The following is a 26,774-nucleotide window of genomic DNA, read 5'->3' on the forward strand; positions in this document are numbered from 1 at the left end:
TTTCCACTCCTTCTAGACCATACCCCAAGGGTCAGAAGGGGAAGATGTGGTTCCATAAAGCCCAAGGAGCTACACGGACACACGTGGTCAGTTTACCCCAGAGGCAGAGGGGTAACAATAATAGACGCCGCCCTAGAGGCATGGGTCCTCAGAACCAGGGCAACAGGGAGTCTCTTCCTGAGAAGCCCTTTCAGCATCCCTGAGGTGTTGCCCGACTGTCCACCCTTGGAGGCAGTCGGGAAGGATTTCGCTGTACCCAGTAGCCTGGCAATCCCTATCTCAAGAAATGTGGGTACAGTCGATTATATCCGAGGGTTACAAAATCCCCTTCGAAAGGTTTCCCGTACCTCTACAATCCCTTCCAGACATCTCACCCGGTCAAAGGGATTTGGCAGAACAGGAGGTTTCAAAGCTCCTAGAAAAAAGAGCCGTCCAGACTGTGCCAGCAGACCAGGTAGGATCCGGCATCTACTCCAGATACTTTTTGGTCCCCAAAAGGACGGGAGATTGGAGACCAATATTAGACCTGAGCAATCTAAACAGATTTGTCAGGAAGGCAAGATTCCGGATGGTCACGCTTCAGTCCATTCTGCCCTTTCTGGGCAAGGACAACTGGATGTGCTCTATAGACCTTCAAGATGCGTACTATCACATAAAGATTCACAGACGCTCCAGAAGGTTTCTCCGCTTTCGGCTAGGGACCAGTCATTACCAATTCAGAGCCCTGCCCTTTGGCCTCACTACAGCCCCCAGAGTGTTTACCAAATGCATGGCAGTGGTCACAGCTCATCTGAGACGTCGAGGATTCCAGGTGTTTCCCTATTTGGACGACTGGCTCCTCTCCGCCACCACCAAGTCCAGAGACTACACTCTACAGCTTTGCAGGAGTTTGGGAATTTCAGTAAACTTCGAAAAATCTTCTCTGCTGCCTTGCCAATCTATCACCTTTATAGGCGCAGAGTTAAACACCGTCAAAATGTTAGCCAGACTAACAGATCAAAGAATTCTGGACATCCAAAAATTTGTTCTGCTTCTTTTGCAAAGCAACAAGGTCAAAGCCAGATTCATACTGAAGGTTCTAGGTCTTATGGCTGCGGCCATTGTTCTTCTACCACTGGCTCGCTTCCACATGCGTCTTCTACAGTGGATGCTTTTCACGCAGTGGTCGTACCACAGTCTCCCGATGAGGCACGAAATCTTGGTAACACAGTCATGCCGAGCTCATCTGAACTGGTGGATATCTTCACCTCTTCTTCATCAGGGCCGACCCTTTATTCCCCCTCCTCCAGTTGCCACAGTCACTACGGATGCCTCTCTGATCGGGTGGGGGGGGCATTATCAGGGCAGGATGGTCCACGGGACGTGGCAACCCATAGAATACCATCTGCACATAAATGTCCTGGAGATGAGAGCAGTGCTTTTAACGTTGCAAGCCCTCAACGACTTTCTTCCCACGGGGACTATTGCAGTACAGACGGACAACATGTCCGTAGTCTGGTACATCAACAAGCAGGGCGGGACCAGGTCCTATCCATTATGTCGAGAAGCTCTCAGACTTTGGCAGTGGGCGATCTCTTCTCAGCGGTTTCTGATAGCAACGCACATCCCCGGCAGGTCCAACCTATTAGCGGACAGGCTCAGCAGATCCATTCTGATGCCTCACGAGTGGTCTCTCAATCAATCTGTAGTGGATCAGATTTTTCTGAAGTGGGGCACTCCTTGTTGCGATCTTTTGCTACTCCTCAAAACAACAAGTGCCCGATTTCTTCACTCTCTTTCCCCTTCCAGGCCAACCTCTGAGAGACTCTCTAACCCAGGATTGGCCCGGGACTTCTGCACGCTTTTCCTCCTTTTCCCTTGATTCCACAAGTCATTCAGAAAGCCTCTGTTTTGAGAGCCAAGTTGATCCTCATTGCCCCATATTGGCCTCGACAAATTTGGTTTCCGTCTTTGCATCGTCACCTTCTGGTGCAGCCCTGGCATCTGGACCCAGTTCCGGATCTCTTGATCCACCAATCGGGTCAGCAGCACCGGGCCATTCATTCTCTCAACCTCACTGCTTGGTTGCTCCACTTCCTACCCTAGCCAGGCTACCGATGATTTCGGACTCAGTCAGAGACATTTTAGTCTCTTCCTTGAAGTCGTCCACTAGGACTGTTTATGCTAGCAAGTGGCGGCGTTTTCTATTTGGGTAATTCCAGAAATATTGACCCCTTTACTGCTCCTGTACATTCGGTTTTAGATTTCCTGGCGGAGGTTTTTCATTCAGGATCCTCGTCATCTACAGTCAAAGTACAACTGGCTGCTATTTCTAAGTATCATGTTGGCCTGCATGACAATAACATTATGTCTCATAGGTTATGCAAGGCCTTTCTGAGAGGAGTTTTCCTCCTAAAACCACCTATAAAGCATCCTCCTCCGCAATGGGATCTAAACTTAATGTTGGCATCCTTGATACTACCTCCTTTAGAACCGTCTGCTTCATGTTCTCTGAAGTTATTGACCTGGAAAACTATATTTTTACTGGCTGTCACTTCTGCAAGAAGAGTTTCCGAGATTCAAGCTCTCTGCATCCGTTCCCCTTATTTGGTTTTTCATAAGGACAGGGTATCATTAAGAACTAACCCTTCCTTTCTTCCCAAAGTCGTATCTCAAACCAACATTAACCAATCTATAGACCTACCAGTCTTTTTCCCAAACTATTCCGACAGAGCTGAACAGAAACTGCATTTTTTGGATGCCCATCATCAGCTCAGGTACTATTTGCATAGAACTAAACAATTCAGAAAATCGGACCAATTATTTGTCTCCTATGCAGAAAACAGGATAGGTCTTCCAGTATCTAAAGTGACCTTATCAAGATGGTTGACTTCCACTATTTCCTATGTGTACTCTCTCAGGGGCAAACAGCTATCTTCTAAGCCAAAAGCACACTCAACCAGGAGTCTATCCACTTCTGCAGCTTTTCAGGATAGACTACCCATTGATACCATTTGTGCAGCAGCTACTTGGGCCACACCTCATACCTTTGTCTCTCATTACAAGTTGGACTTGGCCTCTAGAGTTAGGGCAAGTTTTGGTTCCACGGTTCTCAAGAGTCTGTTCCATTGAGCCACCCGGGATACAGGTGCTAGGGACGCGGTCCCATCCAGCAAGAATGAAGGCGAGATTGACAACTTAACATTTAGAAGTTATGTACCTACCATAACGTTCCATGTTAGTTGTCTTCTCTCGCCTTCTTTCTAAGGCCCCTCCCTCCTTCCCCCTGGCCTGGACAGATCTTGGAGAGTTCCTATTAGATTGTTTCCTCCGGTACGTTGTTAGGAGGATTTCTTTTAGGAACCATTGTTCCTAATTCTGTTAGGATAGTCTTTAGCAAGGTTAGTTAGCTGCCAAACGAGATCTGAGGTAGTTCCGCCTTGCATCATGGGATATAGGGTTGCCTCGAGCTGGTAAGTGCCGAGTCGGAGCCGAGGATCGGCTCCGAACCCATCCAGCAAGAAAGAAGGCGAGAGAAGACAACTAACATGGAACGTTATGGTAGGTACATAACTTCTAATTTCAGTTTACTGGTCCTTGCTGTTTCACCTCCTTCATGCAGCAACCACATCTCACACCAATATGCAAAAAACAAATCAACTGGTGACTGACCTCACCCATAGTGTCTTGGGGTAACCATTCTCCCTACTGCCCCCATTAGTTACCATAACCATGGACGCTTCCCTTCTGGGTAGGGGTGGGTGGGTTGGGGAGCATTTCGAAGTGAAGCTGGTTCAAGTCTTTTGGTCATTGCCACTGGCAAGTCTTCATATCACTGTATTGAAGATGATGGCAGTCCTCCTAGCATTGCAGACATTTCAAGGCTCCCTTCCCGAGTGTGTAATTTTCATCCAGAAGGGTAAAATGGTAGGTATGTCAACAAACAGGTAGGAGCCCTTTCATATTCACTGTGCTGGGAAGCCATGAGATTGTGGCAGTGGGCAATGTCCTTCTGACGCTATCATGTCGTAATGTACACCCCAGAGATTTCCAGTGTTCTGGTGGACAAACAGCAGTTATTTTCTTCTGCTCCATGAGTGGCCTCTCAGTCAGTGGTAGTGATTTTCAGTCTCTGGGGGCCAGCCTTTCTGTGATCCTTTTTCTTCTTACCCAAACAACAAATGCAGCAGTTAGTTTGCCCTGATTTTTCCACAGGGACAGCCACTGAGTGATGCTTTAGTCCACTGTTGGTCCCTGGGTCTCCTTTATGCATTTCCACCCTTTCTTCTGTTAACAAAATTTATTCAGAGAGCCAGGAGGTGCAAAGTGAAAGTTGTTCTCATTGGCAGGTTTGGTTCCCCTTATTCTGGCCTTATCTGAAACATTCTCCATGAGTGTTGGACCTGCATCCATATCTTCTATATTACCCATCTGATCACCCTCACCGGGACTTAAAAACCCTGAAACTAACCTCTTGGTTTCTCCAGTTTTAATGCTAGCTAACACTGATAAGCTGTCATTCAAATTTTTATCATCCTAACAAAAACAAATACCAGGAAGGACATACCCTAGCAAATGGAAAATATTTACCATATAGGCCTGTTCCAGAGGTTCAGACCCTCTTTCAGTCCCTCTTCTCTCTGTTTCAGATTTCTTGACACAGTTGCTTCACAAAGGTGGCAGTTTTTCAGCTATCAAAGTGTAGTTAGCTGCTATTTCCAATTTCCTTGTAGGGTAGAACCAGACCTCCATTGCTTCCTTAAGAATTTCCAAAGCTTTTTTGAAGGGAACTTTTCAAAATTCCACTCAGGAATCTGGTTTCCCCTTAGGACATTACTATCATGCTACAGGCTTTGACTAGGGCTTCTTCCAGTCAGCTTCTTCAGTGGATCTAACATTCCTTACTTGGAAATGAATCTTTTTGGTAACAATCACACCTGCTAGGAGGATTTAAGAATTATAAGTACTGTCTTGTAAAACATCCATACCTTGTCTTTCGTAAAGATAAGAGTATCTTCATGAACTAATCCTCATTTTCTTTCAAAAGTAGCTAGACTTGGAAGCAAATCTTAATCCGTCAGTTTACTAGTGTTCTTTCCAGGTTTCTCAAAGTGGAATATACTCTACATTTAATGGACGTTCATCATCCGCTTAGATTTTATATACACTGTGTGAAGGATATCAAAAGGTCTGACCAGCTTTTTCTATCCTCAAAAGCTAAATTTGGGATAAGGAGCCTCAAGTAACATTGTCCAGGTGGCTTTCTGACTGCATTGCCTTTGTTTGTCAAAATGGGATTAAATTTGCCTGACAAACCAAAGGCTCTTTCATCTTGAGTGGTGGCTGCTTTCCACTTCTTTTTTAGCTACAGCTCCCTTTGATGAGATTTGTGCTGCAGCTATGTGATATACAAGTACATACCTTTGTCGCATTACAGCTTGGATGCACAATCCAGATCTCTTGCTTCCTTTGGCTGCACCATATTCAGGATTATCTTACCTTGAGACCACTGGCTTTTATGGGTAGCTTTGGAATCTGTCCCAATTCTTGAATCAGATTAAAAAGACGTAGGATATGAAAGGTATGTACTTACAATGCTAGAGCAGTGTTGTCTAGTTTCATCTAGTTCAACATCCCTCACTCTGTCCCGCATCCTAAATTGTCACTCTTGAGCTCCCATTTGATCTGTTGGACCTGACAAAGGGGCTTTATCTTTTGGACAGCCTTTTACTGTTACAGATGTCCATGATTTAGGTAGGTCAGTTTCTTAGGCCTGTGTTTTTTCTTTGAATGATTGTATAGCTACATGCAGGCAAACTTGATCTGATGTAATTGTGGTACCATAGAGAATTATGGGAAGGAGGGGAGTCAAAGCCCTGTATCCAAGCTCTCAAGTGGGTGGGAAGCACTGAGGTTGGATCCGATAATCCAGTTGTTGAACTGGACAAAACAAGACAACACGGATCTATCATGGTAAGTACATAACTTTTGTTACCCCTCCCCTTAAACTATTCCTCACACGTGTATGTCCTATTTCCAGAGAGTACAAAATTAGATGAGTTCCAACTCATGTAAGCTGTAAACTTTGTACTGAATTGTACATTTCAACCTGTCATATTTATTTATTTTGCCCTGAGCATTATTGAAGCATACTTTCATCATATCAAATCTTCTCATTTTAATGCTTCTTTAGACCAATTTCCTAAAAAAGCTATTTTTCTGAACTTTTTCGTACAACATACTGCAACCCAGCAATATTGCACTTTAAAAAACGATGGCTATGTCCTTGTCCTAATCCAGACTAACTTTAACCATCACTCGTGTGCACATGGAGGACTTCTGCCTACACTTTGTTTCTTAACTTATAAATCCTATGATCTCCATGGATTTACTACCAGGTTAGCCTACTAGCCATTCAATACCCTATTATTCTTAACACTGTCTAGAATTTTCCATCTGAGAAAAAAATGTAATAATTTATCTGTTTGTGTTTGTTTGCATCTGTGTAAAAATCCTTTTATTTGTATTTTATTTTGTGTTTTAAACCGTAAAAATGTAACAGTTTGTTGAATGTCTTTTTGGATATTTTCTACCCGGGCCTCCGCTGAAAATGGGCATGTATCTAGTCGGACTATCCCATTAAACAAATGAAAAATAAATACTTTTTAGCATTTAGTTTTATCCCATTTTTTGAGTACCAGTTATTGATTTGTGTGAGTGCAGCTGGAGCTTCTGCATGTCATGGGGGACTTGAGGATGACACCAAGTTTGCAGTCATCCACAGACTTAGTCAGACATGCCCATTTGAAGTTTGGAGATCTTAAATAGTAGATCTTAAATAGTAGGGGTCCCAGCATGGAGCTCTGAGAAACACCACTTGTCATCTTCATGTTTAATGAAGATGCACCTATCCACCCTCACGACATAGGTTCTGTCCCTCTATTTGCTATCCATCTAAACATGGAGAATTAAATTTGGAGATCTTTCAACTTTTTTATTATGCTACTATGTGGTGTGGTGTCAAAACTTTGGCGAGGTCCAATTATGCTTTATGGACAGCATGTACACCATCCACGGTTAGTGTTACTCACTCAAAGAAGTTAAGCAGATTCATTTGACATGATCGGTAGCCAGACTACTAGGGACAAGATTTTTGGTATTAGTTAATTAGGTTAGTTATGGTAATGTTCCGTGGCTTTGTGGATGAGACTAGTGGGACTAATGGATCCATAGATTTCAGGGTCAATAATAGGGGTACACCTTTATGAAGGAGTATCACAAAAACTGTGCCCCATACTTCCTGGACAAAACCATTGGCTAATCTCAGGCTGAATAACTGTAAGATCTGATCCATTAGGACATGATTTCTCTGGTCTTGTCCAGACACAGGAATGTTAGGACTGGTGCCCTCTAGTAACTCCAGCAAACTCTTCACAAGTTCATACCCCTCCTTATCCATAACTGAATGATGCTGTATCTTCTAGATCTCATTGCCGCCATTTGGACAGTGATGACTCCGAGCAGTTTGAGCATTGGGAGAGAGTTTTTGAAGAATTATTGGATAGCCAAGTAATCTTTTTCTTCACTATTTCTACTATGATTGGATATTTTACTGGCTGACTAGCTTCTTTAGTGCTTTGTTCTTTCTTTTGTCATCAGATTTTCTCCCCATCTCTCCCACCCCCATCCAATTCCATCACATCTTAGGCAGCTAGCATTCAAGCTTGTTCTGGTATCTTTTCTCTCTGACAGATTTGTTATTTTTCTGTCATGGGCTAACAATCTGTTTGTTTTTTGGCGCAGGACATGGATGTGTACAGAAAGCAACATTTTAAAAAAATTTAAAAGATGTGGGCTCAAGATCTTACCACAGGATCCCCATGAATTGAGTTGAATTTGCTTAGGGGCACCCACCTCTGTAGCCATTGCAATATATATATATAACTTTTAGTAGCAGGATGCTTCAAGAGTGTAGAAGCAATCCCAAAACTGAATTTAATGACACTTTATTTGAGCTTTTAGAAAGGGGTGAAAGGTTAGGATTTTTCTCCCAGGGTGACATCAGAAAGCTATTTATCAAAAATCCTAATGATGCAAGATTTTTTGTTCTACCTAAGATACACAAGGACTTAATGAATCCCCCTGGGTGTCCAATAGTCTCAGGCAGGGGGGGCATTTTTACAAAATGTTGGTATTTTTTTGGATTCAGTGCTAAAACAATATTTAAAAAGAATTCCGTTGCATGTTAAAAATACCAAAGAAGTTTGTGATAACTTTAGGGGGACAATTTGGCAAGATAACTATTATTGGGCAAGTGTAGATGTAGTTTCATTGTACACATCTATTTCCACACGGTGGGGTTTGGAGGTCATATACACTTTTCTAGGGGAAGGACCAAGAACTCATTTTATTATTTCCCTTTTGGAATTTTGCCTTACACACAATGTTTTTGAGTTTGATAAAAAGTATTATTTACAAAGAGAAGGAACAGCCATGGGTGCTAGTTTTGCACCATCCTATGCTATAATCTTCATGGGACATTTTGAGAATTTATTTTTATGTACAAAAAAGTTTTTCCAGAATAATGTATTGATTTATAAAAGATTTATAGATGATCTTCTATTTTTATGTAGAGGAAACCCCCAAGACTTTGAGTTTGTATCTAGTTTAAGATCAAATCCATGTGGTTTAAATTTTACTTATGTAGTTGATACCAATACTATCCAATTTTTGGATGTGCAATTTTATGTTGGTTTGGATGGTAGGATTGAACACAAGCCTTTTCATAAAATTACAGCAGTAAATAATTTTTTACATGCTACTAGTATGCACAGTGACCATTTAATCAATTCTTTACCTTTGGGAGAATTTAAAAGAATAGCTGGAAATACATCTGAAGTTATTAACATTCAAAGAGAATTTGATATTATTTGTCAGAAATTAATGGATAGAGGTTATCCACGGGATAATATTGGATTACAAAGAACTAGTGTAGAAAGGACATTAAATGTGAAGGGTCATGGATGTGGTGTTAAGAACAAAAAGAAGAGAGTAAATAAATTATTACACAATAACAAAATTAAATTTATAGAAATGGACAAAATATTTTTTGTGAATAAATTTTCTTCTTTTTCTCCAATTTTAAAAATAATTGTGTTAAATATGTGGCCCATTATCACTAGTGATGATTTTCTGAAAAATATAATTCCTAATAATATCATTTTTTCTTATACCAGATGTAAAAATTTGAAAGAATTGGTAAGAAGTAAGGGTAAAAAAGAAAAAGAAAGTAATGCAGGTGCTTTTGCATGTAAAAAATGTAAGGTTTGTGAGAGAATTATTAATTTTGATGGTCATAGAATCAACGGGGTTTTATATCAAGCACTGGATCATTTTGATTGCAATTCATCTGGGGTTATATACATTATAGGATGTAATTGTGAGGAGAAAAAAATGGTACATCGGACAGACCAAGCGTAGGGTAAAACAAAGAATTATGGAGCACTTAGGAGACATTAGGAATGGCAGACTTAATAGTCCTGTTGCCAGTCATTTCCATCAATTTTATAACTGGGAATGTACTGGTTTTAAATTTAGTATTTTGGCTAAACCATATCGGAAAGGGGAAGCTAATTTTCAATGTAAATTATTAAGTATGGAATCTAAATTCATTATTAATCATGGAAAAATGTATTCACCATCAGTTACTTAACCACTTAATGAAACACAATATTTTGGCTACTTGCCAACATGGCTTTAGGCCATTTCACAGCACCACCACTGCCCTTCTATCCTTCACTGATACCATCAAAATAAACTATCATGCCTTCTACCAGTTTCCATAGGAGTCCCCCAGGGCTCAATTCTGGGACCCCTTCTTTTTTTCACTATTTATCAACGACCTTCACATTGCAGTCCCTGAAGCCACCTGTATTCAATATGCCGACGATTCCACACTTATATGCTCTGCTAACTCCACCTCAGACCTCCACTACATAACCCAAAAAGTATTTAACATGGTTGAAGAATGGTTCCTAAAACGTTGCCTTCTTTTGAATGCCAAAAAAAACTAAACTGCTACTATTTCCACCTACCAATAGGTCCCCTCCTATTGATCTCTCTATTGTATCTAGCAAAGGCACCCTGATAACACCTGAACAATCTACCAAACTTCTAGGAGTGACAATCGACAACAACCTCACCTATGATTTACACATTAACAACACCATACAAGCAGTGAACAGAAAAATTGGTTCCTTATACAGAATCAAACCTTTCCTTACTCCTCAAGCCAGAACCACCATTGCCCACTCTCACTTAATCTCTACACTTCTCTATGCTTCATCAATTTATACTAATCTAAAAAGAACTAACCTCCAAAAAATTTCTCATGCCTATAACAATATCGCCAGGTTTGCCACCAGCAATCCATACAAGACACACCATTGTCTTAATCTTAAGCAACTCAACTGGCTTGAATTACCTAGCTTACTAACATTTTCCCAACTCATCATTGCTCACAAAATCTTTTATCAACCTAAAAATACTCCTATTCTCATTAACCTTATCACCCCATATATGAATCTAACTTCACTACGTTCCTCTACTAGATTACTTGTTTGTACTACAAAGTCTAATAACTTGTCAGGTGATAGCATTTTCTCAAACACTGTTGGCAAACGCTGGAACCTCCTACCAACAGACCTAACTCTAATACCATCCCTTTCTCTCTTTAAACTAAGACTCAAACTTCACCTAAAATCTCACTGGATGTGCCCCTGCACAAACCCTGACTAATTGCTTCCTCTTTCACTTCTATCTTCCTACTCCCTAGGGTCCACTTTCACCCTTTTACCCCGCTAATGTAGATTACTGATCTCCTTTTTTATTGCTCTCTGACTTTTCCTTTCTTCAACCTACTTCCTCTTCAACCTTCCTATTTCTCCTGTATACAAAGGTTTGCATATAATTTCAATGTTTACAAATATATTATACCTTTTTTTACAAACTACCCTTAAACAATTTTTCACTACGCCACACTTACTAAGAGTAGTTTCATCCTCAAAAAAAAAAAAAAATAAATTTTTTTGATCAGTTTATTTTTTTTCCCTCTATACTCTTATTTGGTTTCAATGTTTACAATTGTTAATGTAATTCCACTATTAATCTTTAATGTTTATAATGTTTGTCTGGAGCTTTTCTCCCCGGGCCTCTACTGAAAATGGACATGTATCCAGTTAGACTAGCCCGGTCAACAAATGTAAAATAAATAAATAAAAATAATAATTATAGGACCTTGTCTCCCAACGGAATGAATTTGGAAATTTAACTATTATAAAATATTTAATAAAATATATTTATACATTGTATTTGATATAATTGTATAATTTGCTATTTGTATTTATCAGCATTTAATTGAAATTGTTTCATTTATTCTATTATTGATTAATTGTTTAATTAATGTGAATGCATTGGGTGTATATATTCTGGTTGAAGTAAAATGATGACATTCCATGTGAAGGCGAAGGCCGAGGTACCAGAATTTGAATTTCAGTAAAGAAAAGTAAAAAATCCAGTTTGGCTGCTTTACTTTTGTGTTTTTTCGTGTTGGAACTTCGATTTGGATTCTTTGGAGTCCAGAAGTGTTTCTAGTTTAAGAATGTAGAAGTCAGTCAGTTGTTAAGGTCTTTCTCCCACCTGACTCTGCACCGATGGGAGCCTCAGTTCCTCAGATGAAGAAAAAGAAGAGGAGGAAAGCAAGGAAAATCAACCCATATTAAAAATACTTGCTTCCCCTGCAAGAATCATTGAGCTTTATCCCCTTTACCTGGAAGAGAGACCTCCTCTATTATGACTCCTACCAAGCCAACCTATCCTTCCTTGCAAGAGTCGTCTGACATAAAGGAGTTGGCAACAAGAAGACATACATGTAGGTTTTCCTCAGGGTAGGAACGTTTCAAGCTGAGTCACTCAGAACCCCCCTGTTAGTGTCTTTTGTTCTTACAGGTCCATCAGTAGACCTACACAGGTTGAATGGGAGCAAATGTTGGCCTTTATCAAGGCTAACTTTGGTACAATGTCATATTGTGGGCTGAGAAGTCTCACTAACTATGCAGTTAGTCATTCCTCTGCTGGACCAGGTGTGTGCACCAGCAGTGATAATATCTGTACTGATCACTACATTGGGCTCTTCTGTGCAGACAGACCTGATCTCTCCTGCAACAACTACTACAGTGCCAGTGACATTGATGCCAATTAATTCAGTGTTGTTAGTTGCTAGATCCCAGGCATTTGGTGCCATTCTGTGTGTCTGAGCTCTTGGTGTTTTGACACTTTGTGACCAAAGGTTTCAATTTTGGCTCCATCACTGGCAGCTTGTGTGTCGACAGGGTGGTTTCTTCAACATCAGTGCAACTTGTTTGCTCACTTGGCTTTTGCCCTGGGTACTTTGGTAGACCTCATAGTGGTGATGGGAGCTGCACAAAAATCTTTTGTGCCCATTTTGTCAGCTGTGCTGGTTCTGTACAGATGCACCGCAGAAGCTGGACTCTTGAGCCATTCATTATGTAGGCCCCAATGGACCAGAAGATTAATAGATCTAATCTTGTGAGATCCAGAGAATACTCTTCCCAGGAAATTTCAGATAAAGACTTTCACCCCGGCCCGCCAAGGAAGAAAAGTAGTATGAGGAAGTATCTGGACTCGCTCTCAAAGTCCTCCCACTCTGGATTTTTTTTTTTTATTTTATTTTTTTTTATATTATTTTTTTTTATTTTTTTTTATTATTTTTTTTTTTATTATTTTTTTTTTTAAAACAACAGATCCTAAAGAAGGGAAGTTTATAAATATCTTTGGAGGACAAGTCCTTCAGAAAGATGTTGGAGGTGATGAGGCAGAGGAGATCATGGCCAGTAGATCCTGTCTCTCTGGAGGAGCATTTCTTGCACAAGGCCTATAATTCTTATGGCAACATGGCTAGTGCTTCTCTAGGCAAAACATGGTTTGCAAAAAAGTTAAGAAGGAACTGGACATAGTAGACCCTATTCCCAGAAAGCCTTGTAGAGTCCTACATATGACCCCAAAGACAGCCTGCACTTGAGTAAGGGTTAACTTGTTGATTCCATACTGATCACTGTAGTCCCCAAGAAGGATGTACCAGAAGATGCTCAGGCTATCTATCCATCACCCTGAAATCTTTATCAGGAGGATGGACTAAGTAAGAGATCTGTGTGTCTATTATAGTCTCAATTAGAGCATTGAACTGCATGGCCCACATGGTGTTTTAGAGAGATATCTGTAACTAAGAACCGGAAAATATGAGTGTGTGTGCAGCCAGAGAATTCTGATACTCTGGTGTCTATGATGAGCACTATTTCCTCACTAACTATGCATCTCGGATATAAGTCAATGGATGGGGCAGCAAGGGCATCAGGATCAGGCATGATTCTGAGAAGACAGACTTGGATGTACCTTATGGATTTCCTGGATCACTTCAATGTGTCTTTCATTAGTGACCCTTTCGGTAATAGACGGTTTGGGCAACAAGTCAAGGAAATACTGCCTACTTGTGAACAAAGGGGACAAAACACACACTACTCTGGGGATTAAGCATACTGCCCTGAAAATAATCACTCAGTGTAACCAGAAAGGGCCAAGGAACTTGTAAAAATCCCAGCAGATAGTTTGAATAAGGGCTGAATATAGTGGAACTATGACTTGTTTGGCCCTTGAGGAGATAACTCAAAGTATAAGTTGTGACAAGTATTTTCTGACCACACTTGAGACACAGTGATCAAAGGAAATGTTATCAGCATAAGTATTCAGATCTCTAATGACTTTGCATTTTGTTGGTGGTGATAATATGGTGTGAACACTAGATGCTAGATTTCTTGCACAGCGATACTGCATTTTTTGTTATAGGGACCCAGTGATTAAGCCATCAAATGTTGTTTTGATGTAGCCCTTCCGGGAAAGTGTGATTATTGAAGAGCGTTAATAGACTTAGTTTGCAGTTATCAGCATCAGCAAATCTGGCTAGCCATGGACCTTCTACTCTTGTGGTTTTTTTTTTGTTTGCCAGAGAAATAGATACCAAAGTGCAAGGGGAGCGCTACTTGTGACATATTTAGAGGACATACCCTGAACTTAGTGTGAATTCTATTGATAAGCCAGCTAGCATTTGGGTGGACTGCAAGGAGGTTAATGGTGAGTTGGATGAGTACATCAGACCTTAGTGAGTTCAAGTTAAGCAGTATGGACAGATTGACAAACACCCAAAGCTTTGGTGACCCCTTTCAACTAATTTGAGCAGACTCGATCTACCTTTTATAAATTTAAAGTGGCTGGAGTCCTGTCCAGGAAAGTTCCTGCAGACAGTGCCATCAGTCTGTTAAGAATAACTTTTCTAATACTAAATATTACTGACAATCCCAAATTTTCAGACAAGGCAACAGAGAGCATGTTGGCACCTTAGAAGCTCACTGGAAGGAGAAGTGTACAAGGACAAGTAGAAAAGATTCATTCTTTGGGATAATAAGGAAGGAAGGAATTATTCTTCTGCATATCCCTGCTCAGCATCTATTGAAGTAATTTGCAACAGTTTTTGCTGTGGGCACCTTTTAAAGCCCACCTGGTGTGTAGTCTAAAGATTTTTCTAGAAAATGCTTTTCTTGGTGGCAGTCATCTCTGGTAAATGAATTTTTGGACATGGATACATTGAAGTATTAAGACCCTTTACCTGATGTTAAACATAGTTATATTTTCGCTTATATGGTCTCATTTTCCATTGTCAAGTTAAGAATTCTCTATCAACCAGTCCTTTCACCTTCTGGTCTTTATGGCAGAGGATTTATATTGGGAGGAAAGGCTTTTGCACAAACTTCAGTTGGAAAATTAGATCCTGTTTATTTCAGAGCTTCATATCTTTGTGAAACAAAGCAATTCTTTTGTCATATTAGCCCAAGGGCATATGGGGGAAGAGCCAGCTAAATAAACTTTTATTAAAGCAATTAATCAGTTGGGAAGAGGTCAACATTTTTATCCATTCTTATGGCTACTTCATATGAAGTGTTGCAGTCTTCAGTGCCTTTTTTTAGAATGTGTCTGCAGTAGCAAAGCAGATGTGTTATCTATACTTTTCGTGGAGAATTATCGTCTGGGCCTTGCATTAATGGCTAGAGCATATTGCAGTAAACTTTTTTGAGCTAGGCATCTTTGACAACTCCTAGATTCTTCCAGCCTTTTCTTGGATATTCTGAAGTACTTCTTGATACTGTCTTATTGGTTGGACCTATTTATGAAGTGCTGAGAGCTTAGATTGCAAGTATTTAAAAATTTATCAATAAAGATTTTGGCTTTGATCTCTCCTAGTGACCGTTGGCCACTGGATCAGGCTCTAATTGTGCACAGCTGTTTAATTTACATTTGATTATAGGTTGTATTGTAAAGTAGGCACCATAAAATTGCTGGTTTTGTGAGACTGCTGTGCATGGTAGTTGGGATTTTATTCTTCGCTATTTCTTTTGCTATTGTGTGACTGTGGAGTTAGTATATATAAATAAGGAAGTGTGTGTCTGTGTGTCTGCGCGTGTGTATGTGTTAGACCTAGTTGTCATACTTATTTTCACAAATTAAGCAAATATCTGCTAAACTAGAGCATCTCACTTATTTACCCACCCTCTAGCTAGTTGTTAGGACTTGATATTAAAGTATATTGGAAATGTTTGTGGTGTTTGGTATGTAGCATAGCCTTCCTGAATGTGTTTATTTCTGAAAGCCTTCATACTTGATGATGGAGTCAAATTTAGCATCTCATATACCTAGATGTGGTCAGACAGTTAAGCACAAAAGACTGTTTTCGTCGTGGCTTCAGAGTATGTTCTTTTAATTTAATCTGTTACAAGAGCTACCTTGTATCAGAGAACAGTTTATTACTTACTGTAATGGTATGTCTTCAAGGTGAATTGCTTTCTAGAAATGGTTTCCTACCCCCATTAACTTTTGCAAATCTGTATCTAAAAGGCTTCTTTGATACTGGGGTGTGAGAGCTTGAGTTTTTTAAATGTGCATTATGTTTATGTTTTGACGGGGCTAGGCTAGCTGGAGAAATTTCCATTTTCGTTATATTTTGTTAGTAGTAGTGAATTAGCTACTATGTTCAAATAAGCTGACACTGTTTTTCTGAAATATAGCATTAAAAGTGATAGTACTAGACTTGAGTGAAGGGGTGGGGGCTAGCCTTCCATATTCCCCTTCCATGGGGTATAGATCCCTGCATCCTATACTTTATATTCTTGAGGTCACATAACTTCAGGGAAAGTTTAGATTTGACAGAATGGCCTATTAATCGATCTGATGTTGTTAATCTTCATTCATTCCTTACTGATGGGTTATCGGTTCTGTCCTTGGAACCGAGCCGGCCTTATACCAAGCTCGAGTCAGCCAAAAACTCTTGCCAATATCCTACCCACAATGCTCTGTGCCCTTTTATCTCTGATCTCGTTTGCCGCATTGCTGTACAGATGTGTCAAGCCTTCTCTCTCAGCTAAGTGTTCAACTTTTTGAAGTTTTTCTATTAGTGTTTAAAAAGTTTTCATTTCTTCACTATCTCTATCCTCCTACCCTTTCGCAACTTTGAGACTCTCTCCCCGTAGTATTTTCCTTTTTCTTACCTTTGAGGTAATTTTTCTATTACCATCATTGGTAGTTCTTCATTTTTCTTACCCTTCTGGATAGTTTCTTGACCTTTTTAGTAGTGTTGTAGTTTCTTCCTTGATATCACAATATCTGATAAGAAAAGTTCTGTTGGTTTCAAACAGTGTAAAGAATGCAGCCGTAAGTTACCACTTTCTGATGGCCATGATTTGTGTGTTTATTGCCTGAATGTTTCCCACCTTTCAGTGGACCCTCCGTGTGGGATTTGTAGTAATTTCTCGACTAGGACTGTGAATGAAAGGAAGAATAAACCTATTCTAAAAGTTCTCCTTAAAACTCCTTTCTGCGAGGCTATCTCTGGGCCGGAGGGCTCACCCCCTCCTTCTAAACCCCGTAAGAGGCATTCTTCTTTCTCCTCAAGGTCACTCACTTCATCTCCCTCTGGATATCACAAGGAGTCTACTCACAAAAAGGTAAAAATCTCTGGCCCGGCACTGCCATCTGTGGTCCTTTTGGCTCCAGCCTCGGCACCGCCTCAGTTTATTCTCACTCCAGCTATGTCTACTTCATCACCACCGGCACCGGAGTTCCTGGTGCAGACACTTATGGCTCCGACAGTTTCATTGCAGCCTTTTTTCGGCACCGCTGACGTCAGTGCAGACCTTTTTGGCACCGTCTCTACAGGTACAGTCTCCTTCAGCACCATTGGTGCAGACTCCTTTGGCTCCATTCTTGCCAACGCAGTCAACTTTCAGAATACTGCCCCCTAGGATGCAGACAGCTTCTTTGGCACTGACCTGCTCGGTGCAGTCACTTTCGGCACCGTTGTTACTGGTGCAGACACCTTCTTCGGCACTGTATTCATTGGTGTAGACATTTGCCACACCGCCCTTTACGCTGCAGACACCTTCGATGCCTATGGCATCAACTTTGTCAGCACAGATACCCTCGGCACCATTCTTCGCGGTGCAGACACCCTCAGTTCCGGGCTCTGCACTACACTAACTCGCAAAAACTAATTACTTCTCTCTCCTTGGATACTTTTGTGGGAAGTTAGTACAGGCCCTTTTTAGCAAGGCCAGAATCTCAATCAGGTCTCTCTATGAGGTCGACCAGGAGCCTCTCAGAACAGGATGTCTTGCGACTTCTCTACCAGTTGCTTGTGGCCAGGGGACTCTCACCCATCTAAAGGTGCGCTCCCTCTTGCAGGTGACCGTATTTCTCCACAGACTCCTGCTTACACTCCTCCGACTTCCAGGGAAGCATAAAAACCCCTTCCTCCGCAGCAGCTTCCCTTCCTTTAACACCAACAGTGGACCTCACTTTGGAGCCAGAGTTATCCTTGTGGCCCTCACTGCACTAAGCACCGGGCCCTTCTCAGGCTAGCGGCTGTGCCGTGGGGGTAGGCATTCTTGGTTCAATGCCAATTTTTTCTATGGCACCCTCCAGGAATCCTCCACCCCTCACGTTCCACAGTCCTCCTGAGACTCTTGGTTCGGGGTCGGCTCATCTGAGCAGGGTGTGACCCCTGTTCCGAGGTTGTCATGCTTTTTTCCGGGCTCCCATCCCTGTAAGGGTGGTCCAGCCTTCCACGCCATGGAGAAGGCACTTGCCTCTGCTGGCAAAACATCCCTGTCGGAGTCCTTGCCCCCTCCCCCCCATGCTGCAACTGTCGCAAGCCACAACTACTGGACCCCGGGCACAATGGCCTCATGTTTCTCCCCCTCAGGAGATCCCCTCGTTGCAATCGCCCCAGAGTTCCTCACTGAGGAAGTCCCTTGCAAGGCTTCGTGCAAGAGGAAGCACATGGACTCCACTGAAGAGTCTCTAACCGAAGATGCGGACTTTGATGACTGGGAAGCATCCCCACGGTCACCCTCTGAGGTGTCTTTTGGTGACATCCTCGAGATCCTAAGACAGAGGGGCGACTGGAAGTCCTCCAACCCTTCCTCAGAGGAATCCGTATTCCTGGAGACATTTCGTGCCTGGCCCCCTACCTCCTGGGTTACCCCACCAGCTGATGAGCTTGTGCAGCTCGTCGTCCAGCGTGCATGGAAGGCTCGTGACACTTTGGAAGCTATACCTTGGAGGCCTGACAAAATTTTATCTTCCCCTGCTGAACATCTTCATTGGTCCAAAGGTCTTCCAGTGTATGCCATGGTGGTGACGGCTGCAACCAAAAAAGACTTGGCAGAAGAGAGCCAGACTGTCCATCCACCCAACAAAGAGCTGCGGGTGATAGACTCTGGAAGCGTGTGTTTGCTTCATCAACTTTTGCTGTAAGGTCCTTGAACTACTTGGCACACTTTGAGGCTCCAGAGAGACCTTATCAACCAGCTCTCTGAAACCTTGGCAGTAGCTGTTTCTGATGAGGTGCATGACAACGTAGCCTCTCAGCGACCCTGGAATCAATATCTAATTCTTCCATGTGGCTCATTTCACACGCAATGGAAGGCGCGGCTTGAGCGGCAGGCGCAGTCATAGTCACGAGACATCATGCCTGGATGCACCTTTGCAGACTCCTTTAAAGCTTCCTGTATGAATGCCCCCATAGAGGCTGCTTCATTGTTTGGCCCAAAGGTTAAACATACACTGGTAAGGTGCGAGCAAGATAGTAAGACCCTGTCTGCCGTTGGTGTCCGACACTCCACCCCTCAACGATTCTACTCCGGAAATCAGAGGAGTGGAAAGATGTGGCACAGAAAATCGCATGGCTCTTTCCGTGATGCATGTGCCGAGTTCTCCCCTAAGGGCAGAGGGGGAAACTCCAATGGAAGACCCCCCCCCTTTCGAGGCAAGGGAAGTCCGCAAAACTAGGGTTCCAGAGATGCTTTCTCTGGGCAACCCTACCAGCGCTCCTGAAGCACTGCCCGACTGCTCACCTCTTAAAGTGGTTGGTGGTCATTTTTCCTTGTACCCCACTGCCTGGTGAACCATAACCACCGATTCTTGGGTACAACTGATCATATCCAGAGGCTACCGCATCCCCTTCCATCTCTGTCCCACTTCACCCAGAAATTTACCCGACCTACCCAGTCAAAGGGAAGCAGCAACACATGAAATCTGAAAGCTGCTACAAAAAGAGTCATCTAAACGGTACCCCCAGACCAGCTGGGATCCAGTTTTTACTCAAGATTCTTTTTAGTGGCAAAAAAGACAGGGGACTGGAGACCGATTCTGAATCTCAGCACACTAAGCAAATTTGATAGAACAGAGAAATTCCGGACGATCACAATTCAGTCTATCCTTCCTGTTTTGGAAGAAGATGATTGTATGTGCTCTATAGATCTTCAAGATGCGTATTACCATATAAAAGTGGACAAGCGGTCAAGAAGATACCTCCGCTTCCACATAGGAGCCATTCACTACCAATTTCGAGCACTGCCGTTCGGTCTCTCTACAGCCCCCAGAGTGTTCATCAAATGCATGGCAGCGGTTATCACTCAGCTGTGACTTCAAAGATTCCAGGCGTTTCCATACCTAGACGACGGTCTCCTTACCAACCCTACCAAGTGTCTACTGGAGGAAGCCCTAGATTAAACTCTGGTCACAGCTCAGCGCCTGGGAATCACTATAAACTGTGAAGAAGTCCAGCACGACTCCAGCACAATCTTTAGAATTTATCTGAGTCCTGTAAGACACTAGGAATTGCACAGCATCTCTTCCGGATCACAGACGTCAAAGAATAAGACAACAGGTTCAGCTGCTACTGTCAAGACAAATCTGCCCAGTCCGTACTCCAACTCTTGAGTTACATGGCAGCCTCGATCACCATTGTTCCTCTGGCCAGGTTCCACATGAGACGTTTTGGTGGCTACTTCTCACTCAGTAGTACCCTGTACAACATCCTTTATCTTTTCAGATAAGTGTAACTCAGAGATGCAAGCAAGATTTGCTCTGGTGAACATCTCGCCCCTTCAGCCCCCATCAGCCAAAAGCCACGGTGACCACAGACGCCTCCCTGATGGGGTGGAGGGGCTTTGTCATGGAAACTCAGTTCAAGGCACCTGGTTGGGGGTAGAGGCCCATTTGCATATCAGTATCCTTGAACTGAGGGTGGTGCTATTAGCGTTGCAAGCATTCCACCTGATCCTTCCGTCAGGGACTATTGCAATCCAATCAGACAAACATATCCGTAGTCTAGTACATCATCAAGCAAGGGGGCACCACATCTTTCCTGTTCTGCCAAGAGGCCTTGAGAATATGGCAATGGGCGATAGCTTCCAGCTGCTTTCTAATTGCAATGCACATTCCTAGGAGCTCTAACATGAGAGCGGACAAATTGAGCAGGTGCATTCTACAACCTGACGAGTGGTCCCTCAATCCTGTGATAGTGGCAAAAATTTTCAACTGCTGAGGCCAGCCTTGCTTGGATCTATTTGCCTCCCCAATCAACTACAAGTGCAGAAACTACTTTGCCCTGAATCCCCCTTGGGGACAATCACCGAGAGGCACTCTAGTCCATGCTTGGCCCCTGGGTGTACTGTATGCTTACCCTCTTCTACCCCTCATTTCCCAATTTTTGAAGAAAACACTGGAGTTGAAGAGCAAAGTAATCTTCATTGCTCCATATTGGCCTCGACAAGTTTGGTTCCCCTTCCTCTGGCCTCACCTGCAAGATCGACCATGGATTCTCAATCCAACTCCAACATTGATCTTTCATCCGTAGTGTCTGACCCACCCCAATCTAACAAATCTGAAGCTGACAGTTTGGTTTCTCCACTTCCAATTGTTGCTAGGCAGGATAAGCTCTCCTCCCCAGTGCGTAATATTCTTATTACATCTCATAAATCATCCACCAGGCTAATCTATCTCAGCAAATGGAAACGTTTTACATTATGGGCAGTGAACAAACAATAGGACCCCTTGTCAGCCCCAGTTTTTGTGGTATTAGATTACTTATCAGATCTCTTTTAATCTGGGGTATCAGCCTTTACTATTCGTGTTCATTTAGTTGCCATTTCTAATTTCCACATTGGCTTTCAGGACTCTTTACTCATGTCACACAGTTTCTTGAAGGGCGTTTTTCACCTAAAAACCTCTTTTTAGAGAACCAGTACAACCTTGGGACTTGGCTTTTGTTCGGCAAGCCCCAACAGCACCCCCCTTTGAACCTGTATCTTCATATGATTTAAAGTACCTCTCTTAAAAAAACTTTGTTTCTGGTTGCTATCACATTGGCCAGACGTCTGTCAGAACTTCAAGCATTATGCATCAAATCTTCCTACCTTATTTTCCATAAGGACAGAGTCTCACTGAGAACTAATTCTTCCTTTTTACCGAAAGTGGTGTCAGAGCGGTCTATCAACCACTCTATTGACCTCCCAGTATTTTTTCCTAATTATTCTAACAAGGGAGAGTGTTGCCTGCACTCCCTAGATGTTCACAGGCAAATCTGTTTAAATTTGGACAAAACAAAATCTACCCGTTAATCAGACCAACTATGTCTGGCTTTTTCTGGACCAAGACTAGGTCGTCCTATTTCTAAAGTTACATTAGTGTCATGGTTGAGAAATTGCATTACCTTCATCTACAACAAGAGCAGCATCACCTTGCCTCACAAAATGAAAGCCCATTCTACTAGGTCAATGGCACCTTCAGCAGCTTTCCATGCTAGGGCTTCCCTCAATGACATTTGGTCAGCTGCAACTTGGGCCAACCCCCCATACCTTTATCCTACATTACAAATTGGATTTGCCCTCCAGAGGAAGAACTTTCTTTGATGCCATGGTGCTCAGGAATGTCCTTCCATGATGGCCACCCAGGGATACAGGTAGCTGGGGACACACTGTCCCATCAGTAAGGCATGAATGAAGATTAACAACATCGGATAAAGAAGTAATGTCTTACCATAACGTTCCATCTGTGTTGTTGATATTCGTTCATTCATTACTCCCCACCCTCTGTCCCCCTCCGGAGGTTCCTGGTGGATTTCATATGCTCTTTTTTCCATTCTTGTAGGTCTGTTATGACCAGAGGTAGCCTCTACTTTTGTCTGTCAACTTGCAAACTTGATCTAAGGTAACAGGGAGCAGAGCATTGTGGGTAGGATCTTAGCTCGAGAGTTTTTGGCTGACGGGAGGTTGGTGTAAGGCCGGCTCGGTTCTGAAGACTGAACTGATGACCCATCAGTAATGAATGAATGAAGATCAACAACACAGATGGAATGTTAGGGAAAGACATAACTTCTTTCTTTTGGAAACTGTAGACAGTCTAATATCCATTTTTACCTCTTGTGCTGTTTTAGGTTTTGGTTGCTAGAAAAGAACTGGAAGGAAGATCGAGGAGAGTCACCCTCCTTAGTGATGTAAGATTAGTCACATTTGGTACAAAGTGAGCGAGGCTGAACAAACTGCTTAAAAGTTGTAACTGAGCAATTTGTTGTTGCACCAGGGGTACTAATTATTTTAGTAGTATCTCAAGGCATTCCTTTGAATAATGTTGTGCTAATGAACTTATTAACATAACCATTCATACTGTCAGGCTTTTTTAATCAGTAGAAATATGCTTGTGAACTGGCAAGGGTGGTTGTCTGAAAAATTACAGCTTGCACTGAGCCATTCTAGTGTCACATTTTTAGGAGTTCTTACAAGGCTGAGCTATCCAAAGAAACTGCTATATTCCTTCTCAGATAGTAGCCAATACCCGCCTCCATTTTATCTTTGCAGTGCTAGTATAAACTTCCTTTCCTCCTTGGGAGGAACTTAGAAAGGACAGCAAATGGGAGATGCAGTGTGAATATCAAGTCTTGATCTGTTTCTTATTCTTGGCAATTAACATAATAACCTGGTACATTTCCTCTACCCCAGTGGACTGACACCACAGGTTTTGTTTGGTGCCAGTTTTATTTTATTTAATGTTTTTATGCTAGTAAAGTTACATTATTTTGTTAGCCTTATTATACTTGCATAGCAGGCAGTCTTGTTTTCTTTCATTCTCCATTACCTGCTTTATCGATTTCAGGGTTGGGGAGGAACTAGAGCCCACTCAGCACTCAGTGGGTGCAAGGTAGAGAAACTATTAATAAGGGATGTGATTGCAGTGCCTTGCAGGAGAGACTCTCACATACCCTGTGGGCATTTTGGAGGATCATCCATTCGAACCAATCTTTAGTATGTGGCAGAAAACTGGAATTCAGTCATTTTGACACCGGGAGGCCAAACAAACTGCACACAGAATGTACTTAGTCTGGGAACTGAACTGAAGAACCAAAGTGTCAGACAGCAGTGCTAACCACTCTGTTATCCATTTTTTTTCCTAGTTATGATGCACCACTTTAGTAAAAGAGGTACTGTAGTAGTTACAAATTGCTGCCGGGGTTATTTATACTATGAAACAGTTCTGCAGGTGGTCAACGTCCTTCTCCATGCTAACATTGCTTTTAGCATTGTCACTGAGATCATTTATAAAAACAACAGCTGCAAACCATTTTTAGTATTTTTGGTGTACATGCCAGGGCTAATATAAAGTAATAAGATGTCTGTTTATTCCTCTGCAGAAAGTTTGGGATGGCACTATCACTGTGAAGGAGTTTTTCAAGTTATTGCATGTCAGCATTCTTATCCAGAAACCTCGTCAAAGTTTACTTCCAGCTAGGGTAAGAAATGTCATAAATTTACTATTGGTTACTAAGAAATTTTACTTTCCACAGCGTATTGTGGAATGGTTAACTTACCTATGCTGATATTTCATTGATGTGCTAACTAGCCAAGTATTTTTGTCTATGCTTTGCAAGTCATTCACTTCTGCCTCATGAAATCATACTTTAATTTCTAATGGAGAACTGTGACATTTCTCTGTTTTTTAGTGCTGTGTTTTGCCTTTTATTGCTTTTTCTACCTTTTAAACTTTTTTGTAGAGTAACTGAACTCTTACAGTTCAAGATCAGTTTCTGTGTTCTCTTGACTCTACAAAATCTATAACATTAAACTTGGAATTCCTAGCTGAACACTGGGAAACATTCCTTTGTGCATCTGTGACTGGCTTCATCCTCTCTCAGTTCAGTACGGCATTTTTATTTCTCTGAAAATTTGCCTGTAGGTATGACACTCCAACTCCATGTGCCATGTGTAAAAGTGGGGAAAAAGGAGTTGTGGCTGGATTGATGCATGTGTGTGCCCTATGTGTCTGATATCACACAGTGCTGTGCACTTAACTCCTGCACTCAACACTTTAGTTGTTTGCCACTTGGGCAATTCAGATTTTGATATAGATTTCAGTTGTGGAAAATTTCCTGCAATTTATGCCTAAAGTGTCAAAAACTTCTGTTTGCTGCTGTTGCTACCTGGTAATGTTGGGATCTGCATTTGTATTGTTTCTACTGCCTGGTAGTGGATTGTGATATTAAGCACTGCTAATGTTCCTCATTTGATCACTGCTGCAGTAGCCGTAGCATGAGTGTTATATTCTGCTTAGGATAAAACAGTCAGACAGCTTCAAAAGGTTAAGGGCATCTTCATATCATTGACAGCTTGAGCAGGACGGGAGAGAATCAGAAATCTGCCCTTAAAGCCCTTGAGAGTTTTCCTGCTGCCAAAGAAGATTGATGGTCAGCTACAGTGTCTCTATTTGGTTCATTGGTTGTTACTAGGCGAATGACCACTAGGGCCCTTACAATCCTGGCCGCACACTCTAAACCATTTGTTTCCCTAAGTAACATGGGCATCTTTAGGGGGAGGAGCATGTTATTTAGGGCGGTAACTAAGGATCTGTGTGTGTGTGTGTGTGTGTGTGTGTGTGTATTAGTTAGGGTAATGGCCTCTGTCCATAAGGGACATGGGGGCCAGACCAGATGTAAATTTATGATTTCTCATCCAATTGTCAAGGTTTTGTTTGAGTAAGTTCAAGGATGAACTTTTTTTTTTTACATAGATGGGTAGCATGTTCTACAGTATGGGGATCCTTTGGGATATGTATCTCTCCCTCCAGCATGTTATGTTTTGATCCAGGGATTTGAATTTCACTTGTGACAGTGTTTCTGGTGCGGTTTGTTTTTTGCGTGTGCATCAGATCCATCAGGGCTGGGTCTGAGGAAGCCCCTGTAAGCCAGGCAAAGATCCCCTTTTAGCAGCCTGTAGGAGAATAAATACAGGGACAAAGCCTTTAGGCGATCAGTGTAGGACAAGGGTATTCTTGCCCTGAATTCTCCTGGTGATAAACATTTGTAGGTGTTCCAGCTATTGGAATTGTCTGGTTAGAGGAAATGCCTAAAGGAGCATTGTATTTCAATGATAGGTCTGATTAGGGTGGTACCAGAACGTCCTTGGAACCGGATGCCCATACCCTTACCTCTAATTTGGGTGACATAGAATGATCTTATTATCTTTGCTATGTGTTGATCAAAGGCCAGATTGCTCTCTAAATATGTTCCAGATTCCTTACTACTGGGTCAACTCTAAGGGCTGTTTTATCGATGAAGCAATTAACTAGGGATAGCAGTTATCAAAAAGGACATTATAATGCATTTTTTAGCTTTAAGTTAAGCTATGACTTTGTACCAGTCATTTGTGTAGTGTCTTGGGGGAATCTACAGTAGCTCCTAATTTGCAGTTATCTGTGATCTCGGTGAGCCGGAGGCCTTGAATGTTAGCCTCAACTTCTGAGAAGTTAATGCCCGACAGGAGCAGGCCCAGCATGGAGCCTTGGAGCACTCTGCTGGTGAATGGTCTCACTGATCTTGGATTCTCTCTGTGAGCCAACTGGCAGTCCAGCAAGTCATGTATGGATTAATGCCTAGCTCGGAGAACTTGTCACGAATGCCTGAGTTGGGGTATTGTATCGAACTGCTTGGCCAAGTCAAGAAAAGCGATATGCACTGTTTTACCCTCATCCATTGCCTTAGTGACCCTCTCAGAGAAGCTAACCAGGTTAAGCAGGCATGACCCTCCCTTAACAAGCCAAAATTTAATGGGCCCAATGTCTGCAGCTTGCCAGTGTTCTTGTTATGATAATTTGTTCCATGACTTTGCATATTAGACTTGTTAGACTGGTAGGTCTTTAATTCCCTGGGTTGGTTGACTGTCCATCCTTATTGAGGACAATAACTGTTGCAGTCCTCCATTCACTTAAAACATGGCCTGTTTCAAAGCTGTAGTTGAACAGTGCCTCAAGTAGTCTTGATAGGTCATGTTTTAGACTGCTTA

The 26,774-nt window shown here is 42.1% G+C and overlaps 1 protein-coding gene across 1 annotated transcript in view; it reads left to right on the forward strand.

Moving 5' to 3' along the window:
- The window catches only part of LOC122803858, a 1,735,734-nt gene that overhangs the window by 1,333,547 nt on the left and 375,413 nt on the right, over positions 1-26,774 (forward strand). Inside the window, exon 13 of the mRNA XM_044073540.1 lies at positions 24,131-24,229. Within this exon, the coding sequence (XP_043929475.1) occupies positions 24,131-24,229 (99 nt within the window). The remainder of the gene's footprint in view (positions 1-24,130; positions 24,230-26,774) is intronic.

The sequence above is a fragment of the Protopterus annectens genome, chromosome 6.part0, assembly GCF_019279795.1.
Source record: "Protopterus annectens isolate FY-2018-M chromosome 6.part0, PAN1.0, whole genome shotgun sequence".
NCBI lineage: Eukaryota > Metazoa > Chordata > Ceratodontiformes > Protopteridae > Protopterus > Protopterus annectens.